This window comes from Porites lutea, chromosome 4 (assembly GCF_958299795.1).
Source record: "Porites lutea chromosome 4, jaPorLute2.1, whole genome shotgun sequence".
Taxonomy (NCBI): Eukaryota; Metazoa; Cnidaria; class Anthozoa; order Scleractinia; family Poritidae; genus Porites; species Porites lutea.
The window spans coordinates 31,331,476-31,344,007 of record NC_133204.1 but is presented as its reverse complement, the minus strand read 5'-3'; the positions used below and the strand labels follow the sequence as shown (position 1 = coordinate 31,344,007).

Genomic DNA, 12,532 nt, shown 5'->3' with positions numbered 1-12,532 from the left:
TTCTCAATTCAGACACCAAATTCTCTTCACCCCACACTTTGGCAATTTCGATCCCAGAGCCCATGTGACTTCAATAATCAATCAAATCCTCTTAAGAGGAGGAAATACGTCCCTTAAAGTCTGAATTGTAGCTCTGTGGGATTGTAACAAGAGTATTCTACTTACGAGTACCGTCCCTCGGGATGAAGAAGGTAAACACCGTCCTCGTAACACTCATCCTTACAAAAGTCTCGATCAAGATTCGCAAGGGTTCGGACAGCGTGACTGAAAAGAGCCAAGTCCTACAAAAAAGTGTCTTGCGGTCACTTATCTCACATTTCTTAGGTTTTCCGTTTACCACCACAGGCTGTTGTCAACGCAAAAATGTTGCGTGACAGGAAGTAGCATGTACGCTAAAAACTTACAAATTGATTAAGAAATGGGTCGCACTTGGCAAATGTTTGGGAGAATTTGTCTACCTTGCGGTAGAAATGTGTCATCGGGGAACATCGCCAAACGTGTCCTAAAGTTTTTAGCGGAGCGTCCCCCGCGCGAAGCGCGCGCAGCGAAGCCCCATACCTAAGAGAAAATGGGAACCTATCGAGGCTAGAAAATTTGGCTATGACGTACGCCCGTGCACTCTGGGAGTAGGGGTAAAAAGCTCAGCAAGGTAGGGAAGGGAGTCTCAGACAAAGCCGTTGCTTTTCGTTTTAGCGCAAAATTAACCATTTTAGGGGAACCAACGGAGTTGGTCGAGTAAAAATCTAGATTAAATTTTCTTGTCTTCGATTTTGGCTACAATGGAGGTCAAAAGTGTTGAGACCTTTCCAGTGATATTACTAAAACTAGTGACCCCTCCCCTTCCACCCCAAACAAAGCTGAATTTGGAGCAAAATGGGTGAAAATGAGTGCTTTTTTCGGCCACAACATTGCTAGGGGAAGTGGGGGGGGGAGGGGGCGACGGTATAAACCCAAAGCCGAACAAAAAATTGTCCTTAAGAGCAGGGTCCTACGTAACAATTGCTTGGAAGGGCTTTTCACACAGTCCCAAGTTCTTTTGTCCTCCATTGTAAGTGCAAACGGACGCAACATTGTTGGCCAACAACTCCCAACATTGTTGGATGTTACATGTTACGTCCGTTTGCACACCCTGTTACATATTGTATTACATGTTGCGCAAAGTTTGAAACAGGTCAAACTTTTCAGTCAACAACTCCCAACATTTCTTTTGTTGCGTGATCGCCGAGATGTAGCGCAACAATGTTGGATCCGTTGGCATAGCTCTTCCAACACATGGTTTACAAAGGCTTATGGGTTATTTTTTCCACGATGCACTGCAGGTCTCAACATGGTTGGGAGTTGTTGCATCCGTTTGCACGCCACTGCCAACACGGGCGCAACGACTCCCAACATTGTTGGCGTAACAATGTTGGGAGTTGTTTCCGTTTGCCCCTAACTTTACTTCAAAATTTTCGGAAATAAATTTCTAAGGCCTTGCTTTTTGCTTGATCAAACGACCTAGTCTCCCCAACTGTAAATTCATGCGTGAAATCTTATGCAGCGACTACATTTTTTATCCGTGCGGACGGAAGGCCGATCCGTACAAAAACGTATGCGGTTTCAAAAATATCCGGATTCGTGGGGACAAAGCCTAAGTTTCCCCTGCGTGTTTTCAACTTACATCAGAGTACAGCCACGAACGTAGAAGCGGTAAGCAACCTACAAAATAGAAGGACAAGGGTGTGTTAACTTAAGATTGAAGCTAAAAGCCGACTTTTTGTGATGCGAAATAAACTTATGGTTTTGATAAACGGTAAGAGAACACACCCGTCTTAACCGAAAATCAGGACGCTTGGATTATGAAATTCTAGTTCTCAAACAGATCAAGTTCCCGTGACTTAAAAAGTAGTCCGCGTGGCGACAGCTGCTGGAAGTGAAACATATATTTTCGATCGTTACTGCGCACGTTTTCGCAGTTAATCTTAACTAGTCGTTTCAGAGCATTCACTAAGCAACCAACCTTGTTCCACCATGCCATCATGGGCACTTTCCTCCAGAGCCAGGTTACCAAGTAACATACCGATTTCTCGTTTGATTCTCAGGCTGTGAAAGCGGTGCTTAATTTCACGGAATATCACATCTAAAACTCCATTTTCCACCATTAAAGAGCGATGGCTTGGGACCTGCAATGATGATATTGACTAAGTTGCTATTTCGGGAAAATGAATTTTGCGACAAGTTGTGATGAAACGAAAGTACACTGCCCGCCTTTTGATCACTCCCGCCTTTTGATCACTCCCCCGAGGCGAATGACCACCTCGTTGACCTATTCACCTATTCGCTTTGACAAGGCTAACCCAGTCACTCTAAATAATGTCCCGAACAAAATCCTTAGATTTAGATTTTTTCCCCGCTGGGGACCTTTCGCGCGGAGGAACGTCTGCGACCCAGGGACAGAAATTCCTTACTGATGAGACAAATTAATGTTTACATAATAAATCCGGTAGTCATGCGGTTCCAAATATAAATTTGTCTTCTGGTCGATTTTGGTAAAGTGTTCTGTTCATCTGCCCACGAGCTCCAGCAAAAACTCAAATGCTTCTTCTCGAGAAGACTATATTCCACAATTATTGACTCTTTTGTTAGAGATTATTCGTGTTTACATTGGACCTTTGTGGCCTTTTGTCTTTTGTCTCTCATTCGTAAACAATAGCTAAAACAATGTAACAACTCCGTCGACCAATCAGCGCTTCTGACCGGATTTCGAACAGATTTAGCGTCATCAGTATGGAATTTCTGTCGCTGAGTCGCAGACGTTCCTCCGAGCGAAACGTCCCTAGCGGCGAAGAGCGAGGAGAAACGGTTGTTTTCGCAGGCTAGATAACCGACTGCTGGAATAGTGATTCGTGTTGTTTATTTAAGATTGAAAGCTAAATGCAATCATTGACAACAACCTTTTCTGATAAGTAGAAAACAAGCGAGGCAAAATTCAATGAAAAAAGGCAGAATCTAGATTCATACAGCAAAAATGAAAAACAAAACTATAAACAGAGCAAAAATGTCCAATAAACAGTGCATAAAAGCAAGATTGCAATACTTATAGCGCCGTTATAAAGGTAGTGAAGCGACATCACGAGCCACCTGTTTTGCTTTTCTTAACGGTTTTCCTGGCTGACTTGCTTGATTCTCCCTTCAAATGTTTTGTCTGAATAACGAAATTCACTTTTCCCTAGCTAATGCTAATAATAGCGCAAGTTGTAAAAGAAAAATGGTTTTAAAATGACGGTTTTTGCTCATTCACAAACAAGAAACAAACTTGTGAATGAAGCTGCCAACGATTCCGCCCGGGTTAGCGGGCAAGATCGTAAAATACCTTCCGCTCTCGGAACTAATCAGATTGCGGGATTTGGAAGATTCCGCCCGCTCGCAAGCTTTGAAAAAAATAAAGACGAGATGAGTTCGAATTTATAAGATGACGATAAGACGCGCGTGTCATCGTTTTTCGAGTGTGCTTCTTTACCTGTAGTTCCTAAAGCGACAAACCCATTTCCAATTTGGGACTTCAGAACTGGCCGGCCGCACCGGTCAGATAGTGCTGATTAATAGTGTAATTCTCCTTACGATTAATGATTTTGGTCTGGCCAGCCAGTTCTGACATATGGTAAGCGCTCAAGATAAACAGGGACGTATTACTATGTAGCAAACTGTATTTTTACCATAGACTGCCTGGTAAGAGCTTTGAGGTAATACAATTCCACCAGTTCTGCTGGCATAGAGCTGAGCGTGTGCGCAAAGGACAAGCTATCACCACTGAAACTCCAAAACAGAGGCTGTGGATATCAAGGAAAAAACGACATACAACAATTAGCATGAAGATGATTTCCTGATGAGCGTCCAATCACCACTTTGTTAAGCATCGTTTCGTCTCGTGATTGGTTTAAGCCCCCCCCCCCCCCCCCCCCACCCTTTCCACCTTCCTAAAGCCAACCCTTTTTGTTACGATTTGTCTGTAATTGCAATAGAGAAAATTCACGTTTTGTTGCCATCTGTCGGCTTAACAAAACGGCAAACATGCCTTAAACCAATCAGAACTGATCAGAAGTAAAACATTACTCGTACTTCGTTTCCTGCGCTGGTTTACACGTAGAAGTTATCACTAGCATAAGAATACAGAAGAATGATAACAAGCGCAATGTAAACGTATTGAAATTTGGGCGACGGACGCAAGCGAGGGACTTCGTGACGGACGCCATGTTTTAAAGGTTTATGCTTGCGTCGCACTGGTTTAATTTTCCCACACAGGTATATTACGTACAAGAAAATTTAAAAAAGCTTGCTTTTAATGCATATGCTTCAATATGCCTGTGCTTATATTGCATAGACCCGGTTTTTTATTTACTTTTCATTTATATACGCTTATGCATAATTATGTCACCACCTATTATTAAGTCGGTCTTCGCTAAGATGAATTGTTGTTCGCAGCAAAATTACCAAACGTTAAATGGTTCGCTTAGCTCATCTGTTAGTTCTCCGCTCGGTGAGGCGAGAGGTTGTGGACTGATTCCTGGCTGGACAAATACTTATCTTTAAATAATTAACAACCGGTGAGGGCAGTATCTTAGCCCTGTAAACGTTTAATTATCATCACAAGTGTATATATCTTACCCTGCGATGCTGACTTGCTGACTTCCCGGTTAAGATTGCATTCCTGGTGAACCATATTGTGCAAGGATCCAGACCAGAAAGAGGTAACTTCAACAGTAAGGCTTTCAGATCACTTTCAATGGATCCAGGGGATGGTATTTCAACCTTCCCGCCATGCAGAAGAAAAGAAAAAAAGAAAAACGAAAGAAAACCCTCTTTATTACTTACAGTTTAAAAACTAGTATTTAGCACATTTAAAAATGATGGAGCAAGACTAATATAGTATTAAGGTGTTACCTCCTCTCTATCATTTGGAAGTTTCAACGTCAAATGAGAATGACGCTGAAGCGCGCAGAAAGGACTGAACACGACTACCGGTACTCAACTTGCCGTACTGCTATCGGTATCTACTCGAGGAACGAGGTGAGACGGCCGTCGTATTCGCAGGCTATGAATTGTCACTGTTACCACACTGTCTTGCTCGAAGGCGAAGGTAGACTTCCTCGCGATTATTCCATCTCTCAAAATGTGTCAAATGAAGGCAAATACAACGGGCATGTTAAAACCCGGCACACCCGCTGAACACCCCGAAAACCTGGCGGTTGGTGCGTATGTAAAATGAAAAAAACACAAATAGAAAACCTAAACCTTATCTGTATAATATTAAAATGAAATGCTCTTTCCGCTGCTTTATTTGTTTGACATTTTTTTCTTCTGGAGTGACTAGAGTAGGATTCTTAGCGACTGCACTCAATTATAAAAACAAACAAACAAAAACAACAAAATAGATCGAATTATTTGCCGCAACTTGTTACCATCTCCATAAAAATTGAAATAATTAGGAAATTTTACATCGCAGTCGCACATTGAAGGTAAACAAACAATACCAAGTGCAGATGGTTGTTGTTAAGCCTAATAAACCTGTCGCGGTGTTTTTGACGTTCTCGTTGTCGTCCGCCATCATAGTAACATTTTTAGTTTTAAACAGCAACAACAACTAAAAAACTTTTTCCAGACGCTATGGAAAACGTTCTTTGCCTTAATATCAGCTTGTCCCAGCTCGTTCCAGAAAGTGAGAGGGTAAATTAGTAAGCTTTACCCAGTTTCCTCACATTTTTCTCGCAGAAATCTCGTTTGTCAATAAATTAAGTTTCAGGTCTTTCGGAAGTTTAGTTTTGCGCAAGGTAATTTTCTTGTTTGTGATATTTCTGTTGTTGTTATTTTTTGTTTGTCTGTTTGTTTTTACACAGAATTAATAACTGCTAGATGTAAATGTAAGTGTACCTCAGATTCTAGCCTATGTATTCCCAGGAGCCTGGTGTCAAGTCCTGGTAATCTGGCAAGACCAATCAGTATTCTGTTATCACAAGATGCAACCAGTTCATTCAGTTTTTCCGTTTGTTCAGGCTCTATATTCACAAACCAGCAGAAGAGAACTGGTATAAGCAGAATTTTTTATTGTACTTTAATACTGTTTATCGAGTCATTAACCGATAATCACTGAACACAAATGAATTCAATCATATAAAAGTTGTCCACGCCTAGAGATTCCCTCAATTAAAAGAATCCAGTTTTGCAAAGTCAAATCAGTTAGCAATGTCAGCCAGCCTAATATGATGGGAGGGTACTAAGGAACATGTGGACGGCTTGCTACGAACTGTGGGCAGACTACATTCACCAAAAGAACAGTGGCTCTTGTGAAAGAAATATAGCTAAAATACAGGTCAAAAGTGTTGGGAGCTTAAGTAAAGACGTGTTTGAGCAATGCACGTTAACCAGAAGTGAGACAGTTTCCCATTTAATCTGCAAAAATGCTTCAAAATTTGTATTCCTGCGGGCCTTTAGTTTTATAAAGACAATTCAGCCAAAAATTTGGGGAAAACACTGCCCAATAACAAAAACAGACTACTTCCGCTTGACGTGTGTTGCTCCAAAACGTTTCACTAATAGCAAAACTAGTGACCTCACCCTGCCCAATCCAAACAAGTTGAATTCTGAACAACATGGGTGGAAATGAGTCCTTTTTGAGGGAGGGGGGGGGGGGGGGGAGGGAGGGAGAAAGAGGGGTTTAAGAGATGAACCCAAAGCCAATCAAAAAAATGTTATTAGGAGATACATGTACTTGGAAGGGTTTTTATACAGTGTCCCAAGTTATTTTGACCTCTGTTGTAGTCCGGACCCAATTTAGCATTAATATTCTTTCATCCTACAGTTATAAAAAAAAACTTGGCTTTTTAAGGAACAAAGACAAAAACAAAAAAAAACAACTACAAAAAACAACAACAACAACAAAATCAACTGTAATATTATTAACACTTTACAACACACCATCATTGATCTTGAGTGATGCCAGGATTTGAGTCCCAATTATCCGAACGTCCTCACTATCAAAATCTTGAAGGAAACTTAGGAACTTCTGGGGTGCTGACAGGCTAAATGCCAGTGGAGATGAGAGAGCTGATGAAAATAAACATAAAAATATTATGTTGCAATAAGTAAATACATTGCAAAACATTATCATGGTGGAACTTTTGGCGGGAAATCGCAGCGGTCGGACGTGTATTCATCGTGTCTGCCTAACATTGCCAAAGATGACCCCTCTCTGGCACCTACTCCTATGAAAATACACTATCTGGCTCCCTGACGATGTAATCTACCTTCTTCAATGTAAATGCCTCCCAGAAAGAATAAAAGAGGTGATCGTGGCTCAACCGAAGACGAACCAAGAAATCCGAAGAAATCCAACATGGCGGCCGAGGAAAACATTGATGTTGAAGAACCGATTGAAGCGGGCAAGGAACAAGAAGAGCCTAGCCTTCTTGAAATCAAGGCTCTACTGGTCGACATACAAATCCAAATAGCTGCAGTTCTTAGCGAAAATCGAACGCTGAAGAAGGAAATCGAAGAATTAAAAGAATCTGCCAACTTCTACGAGAAGGAGCTTAAAGATTTGAAAGAGTCCTTGCAAAAGACCAAGGACGAATACAAAGAATTAAAACACATGCTAGCCTCAACAAGGAACGAGCTTAAAACAACAAAGGAGAATCTAGGAAAGCAAAAAGAAGAATCCGATCGACTGTGGGAACACCATGATGATTTGGAACAATACACTCGAAAGAACTCGCTGGAAATCCATGGAATTCCAGAAGATGCGTATCCCAGTACGGAGGCCGCGGTCATCAAGGTTGCTGAAGCCCTAAATATCACCATAGAGCCTGAAGAAATAGAGATTTCACACAAGCTGAATCGGGGCAAATCCATTATAGTGAAATTTTGCAATCATAAAGTGAAATCGAAACTTTACAAAGAACGCACCAAACTAAAGGATGTCAAAATCAAAGATCTATTTCCCAGCTACCCTTCAAATGCACAGGAACGACAACGTATTTTTATAAACGAGAACCTCACGGCTTATAGGCGTAGAATCATGAAAGAAGCGAACAAGAGAAGACAAGAGGGTACTCTACTCAGTGTTTGGTCTTTGGATGGTAAGATTTTTGTTAAGACATCACCCTATGGCTCCCCTGTTAGAATTTTTTCCGAAGAGGACTTAGATCAATTATAAACTGAACAGGCAAAATAATCTACGTTAAGTCTGGAGAGGGACGTCTTATCAACCATTCAAATTTCTCGCTGCCAAAGTAATTTAATTTTACTAACTACAAATTTGTCTATGCTCTGTTCTTTGTTTTTGCGCTACTCTTTTTTATTTATTCAAAGTGTTATTTTGTTTAATTTACCTTTTGTGATCATTTGCTTCAGTCTAATATTATATGCACGTTTTAGTCTTCATTATTTGTTTAAAATATCGAGTACCTTTTGCATCAATCATTTTACACCTAATAGAAAGAATGCAAATCCTTTATTGAGGCGCACATGTTTTTTTCCCGTCGAGACAACGTTTATTACAAAAGACTTGAACAAATCGTGACTTTGAAAATAACTTCATTGAATGTCAGGGGACTTAGGGATGACGCTAAAAGAAGAGAAGTATTTAATTGGCTTCGCGCCAAAAGGCCATCAATATGCATGCTCCAAGAAGTACACTGTATAGAAAAAACAAATCACTTGTGGAAAGCAGAATGGGGCTATCAAGCTTACTTCACCTCTTTTGAAAGCAACAAAGCAGGGGTATGTATTCTTTTTAACAATAATTTTAACCTTCAGCTCCAAAGACTTTACACCGACCCTGCAGGGAGATTTATTATCTGTGACTTAAAAGCTAACGAAAAGCTTTTGACCCTCGCTAACATCTATGCTCCCAACGAGGATAAACCTTCATTCTTTCAAAACTTTTACGATCATCTTTTAAATTTTAATTGTGAAGACATAATAATTGGCGGTGACTTCAACCTTGTTCTTAACATCGAAAATGACAAAAAAGGAATAATTTCTGCTCTTAAAAAGCTATGCAACACATTCAACCAAGGTGACCACACAAACGAAGGTAATAGTTACGAAAGCTTTTCGACAAAACTAATGAAAGCCCAAAAAGCAAGCAAGTTGGTGTATGACAAATTAATTACAAAGAAAAGTGCCCCCCCTACTACAAGCCAGCAAAAATGGAATCAAGACTGCAACTTAGGTCAAAACGAAATAACGTGGGGTGCGACCTACCAGCTAGCTCATAAAATCACAAAAAGCATAAAACTCAGGGAATTTCAATTTAAATTGCTGCACAGAAGAATACCAACAAACGCTTTCTTAACTAAGATAAGAGTAAAAGAAAACTCCAACTGCTCCTTTTGTAAAAAAGAACCAGAAAAACTCGTACACCTTTTCTGGTCCTGCCCCAAAACGGCGCTCTTCTGGGAGAGCATCATAACGCGATTAAAACTTTGCCAAATTATTCCCGATAGTTACTCTGCAGACATGACTGTTTCACTAGGCCTGAGATCAGACTCTTCTAAACTTCAACGCCAGATCAACTTTTGTTTTCTTATTGCCAGGCACTATATCTGGCTCTGCAAAACAAAAGAAGCTATACCTCTATTGCAAGGATTTCTCAAACACCTAAAGACAATTTACAACATACAAGCACAAGCAGAAGCAAACAATGTTCTGCCCAAACAATGGTCATTCCTACACGACATCACGTAGAAACTATCGTTTCTACCATGGCGCTATTCCCAACGCCCCCTGATATTCTCTATGTCTTTCATCCGTAGCTTATCCTGCCTCAATAACGCCAACTATCCTTAAATAAGTTTCTTCCGATGCAACTGTGTACTTGAAGCATACGAAATGTAATAATGTTTGAAAACAGTAGTATTGTTAGCAATGTTAGCAATAAGTATTGTCAGTATTGTAAGTATGGTATGAATGTTGTAAATAATGTAAGCAGTGTTAGCAGTGTTCAATATTGTAATTATTGGGTTAAGTAAAGCAAATAAAAAAAAAAAAAAAAAAAAAAAAAAAAAAAAAAAACATTATCATGGTGAAATAAAAATAAAAGATATCCCGGTACGTACAATGCATTACTTGGGATTCTAATAAGCACAGTACTGTGCCTAACCACAGAGGTTCTCAAATCAAATTAAATTATCTAATATTCAACATAAAGATTTACTGATTGCGCTTTATTGATTCATGAAATGTGTTTTCCTTGGCAACCAGTTTGGATTTTGCCGGCAGCTTGTGAGACATCTGGAACCAAGAATACAGTAATGTAATCCTATCACTTGGCAAGCAATAGGACCTACAGACTTTGTCACCCCAATACTTCTTAGTTCCATGCGCTGGCCTCACATTGCCTGACCATAATATTCATAATGGTTACTTAAGGAAAACAAATTCCTCATGCAACAAATTAAGTATCTTTCTTCAAATATTACAATGCAGTCTCAAAAAATATCCATACCTTCCCCACAGAAGGGATTCTTCCTTACACCCCCCCCCCCCCCCCCCCCCCCGCCGACCCACCTCTCTGGAAATTCCAATCATGTTTCATAAATTAATTTAAGATTTTGGGCCTTTGAGAGCCCCCCACCCCTCAGGAATTTCCAATCCCTTCTGTTGGGGGAGTATGGATATTTTCTGGAACTACACAATAATCTGGTTTTTTTTTTCAAATGGTAATTTTATGTTATGTCATGTCATGAAATGAAATGAAATGAAATGATAATGATATGATATGATATGATATGATATGTTCTGTTATGTTATGTTATGTTATGTTATGTTATGTAATGTTATGTACTGTAAGTAATGTACGTTATGATATGTTATGTTATGAAATGAAATGAAATGAAATGATATGATATGATATGTTATGTTATGTTATGTTACGTTATGTTAAGTTATGTTATGTTATGTAAGTAATGTAATGTAATGTAATGTAATTATATGTTATGTTATGTTATGTTATGTTATGAAATGAAATGAAATGAAATGAAATGAAATGATATGATATATGTTATGTTATGTTTATATGTTATGTTATGTTATGTTTATGTGATATGTTAGATTATACTTATTTTGTAAAGAAAGTCATTTGTGGCTATTTTTCTGTGAAGGAATTTAAATTGGAACGCTCTAAGCTTTGACTCTCTTGCACACTGAAGATAAATGATAGGCAGTACGTATTTTCCCAGTTTACTATTATACTAAGATTACAATGTATGTCTCTGTCTTCCAACCACTTTCCCTGACTTCTTGGTGGTATAGAAGCTTTTTCGATCATTAGACATTCATAAATTTTCTTGGAAACTTTGGTGTGAGACAGAAAGGTATCAACTGGATCCTTCTGACTTGGGTCATGATAAGCTGTAGAGTGTACTTTCTTGTAATGTGGTAAAGCAGATATCACTTTGTGATATTCGAGATAGTTGGTTTTGATGCTATATTTATCTATGAAAGCTTTATAGCTTAGAAAATTCTGGTCATTATCTAACAGATCTCTAATCCCCTTTATCCCCGCGCTCAACCATGATCTGTAGAAGAATGGACGATTTTCAATTCTAATGTGAAAGTCGTACCATATATATGTGGAGGCAAAATCGAGGTTATTGTCTTTGTAATTAAATTTTGTCCAGTACTGTATGATTTCTTTAAAGAAAGGGTCCTTGACATTGAGCAGTGTAGAATCTTGCTGTTTCAAATTGCTTCGGAACAATAGTTTTCCTCTGTACTCCCTTAAGTAATGGTCCAAAAAAGTTTCCACTTCCCTTTATTTTCTTCATTTAGATAGATAGATAGATAGATAGATAGATAGATAGATAGATAGATAGATAGATAGATAGATAGATAACTTTATTTAAACACTGTTAAAATTCCTTCAGCATGTACAAAAAATCTAAGAACTATTATACCTAACTAAACTAACTCTGATTAACAATATATTCATAAAATTTTAACTACCTAGCTATTTACAAATAAAAGCTGCTTTTCAAGGATGCCGTGTAAAACTGTATTAATGTATGATCTCATTCAAAACTGTTGCGACACAGTTTGCATTTAAAATCATGTAAAGAATCTGCAGATCTTAAATCATGGGATAGGCTGTTCCACAGCTTAGCTCCGCTATAGGAGAAACTTTTCTTTAAATAATTGGTACGGGGCAGTGGAAGGACTAATAATTAGTCCTTATTTTCAGTATTCCTCAATCGATAAGAAGTTATTTCGTCACGAGATACAAATTTAGACGTTAGATAGTCGGGAGTCATCCCATGTACGGTTTTATACAGTCATCATAATAGCCGTCGATACTTGTCTTTGGTGTTTAAGCTTACGCCAACCCAGTGCCAGGAACAAATCGTCCACATTACAATCAGAATTAGCGGACATTAGAATACGGGCTGCACGATTTTGGAGCCTCTGCAGCTTATCGGAAAGACCAATGCCGCAGTTGCTCCATACGACATTACAGTAATCTTGAAAAAATGCGGTTGAATTAAACTGTCGTAAACAT

General features: G+C 39.1%; 1 protein-coding gene across 2 annotated transcripts in view; it reads right to left on the bottom strand.

Moving 5' to 3' along the window:
- LOC140933296 (protein SERAC1-like) overlaps positions 1-12,532 on the bottom strand; it is a 96,978-nt gene that overhangs the window by 8,526 nt on the left and 75,920 nt on the right. For both annotated transcript variants that reach the window (XM_073382829.1, XM_073382830.1), the window contains 7 exons: positions 6,952-7,080; positions 5,908-6,032; positions 4,645-4,788; positions 3,696-3,809; positions 2,000-2,162; positions 1,661-1,698; positions 166-281 (listed from right to left, as the gene is read on the bottom strand). In XM_073382829.1, the coding sequence (XP_073238930.1) occupies positions 166-281; positions 1,661-1,698; positions 2,000-2,162; positions 3,696-3,809; positions 4,645-4,788; positions 5,908-6,032; positions 6,952-7,080 (829 nt within the window). The remainder of the gene's footprint in view (positions 1-165; positions 282-1,660; positions 1,699-1,999; positions 2,163-3,695; positions 3,810-4,644; positions 4,789-5,907; positions 6,033-6,951; positions 7,081-12,532) is intronic.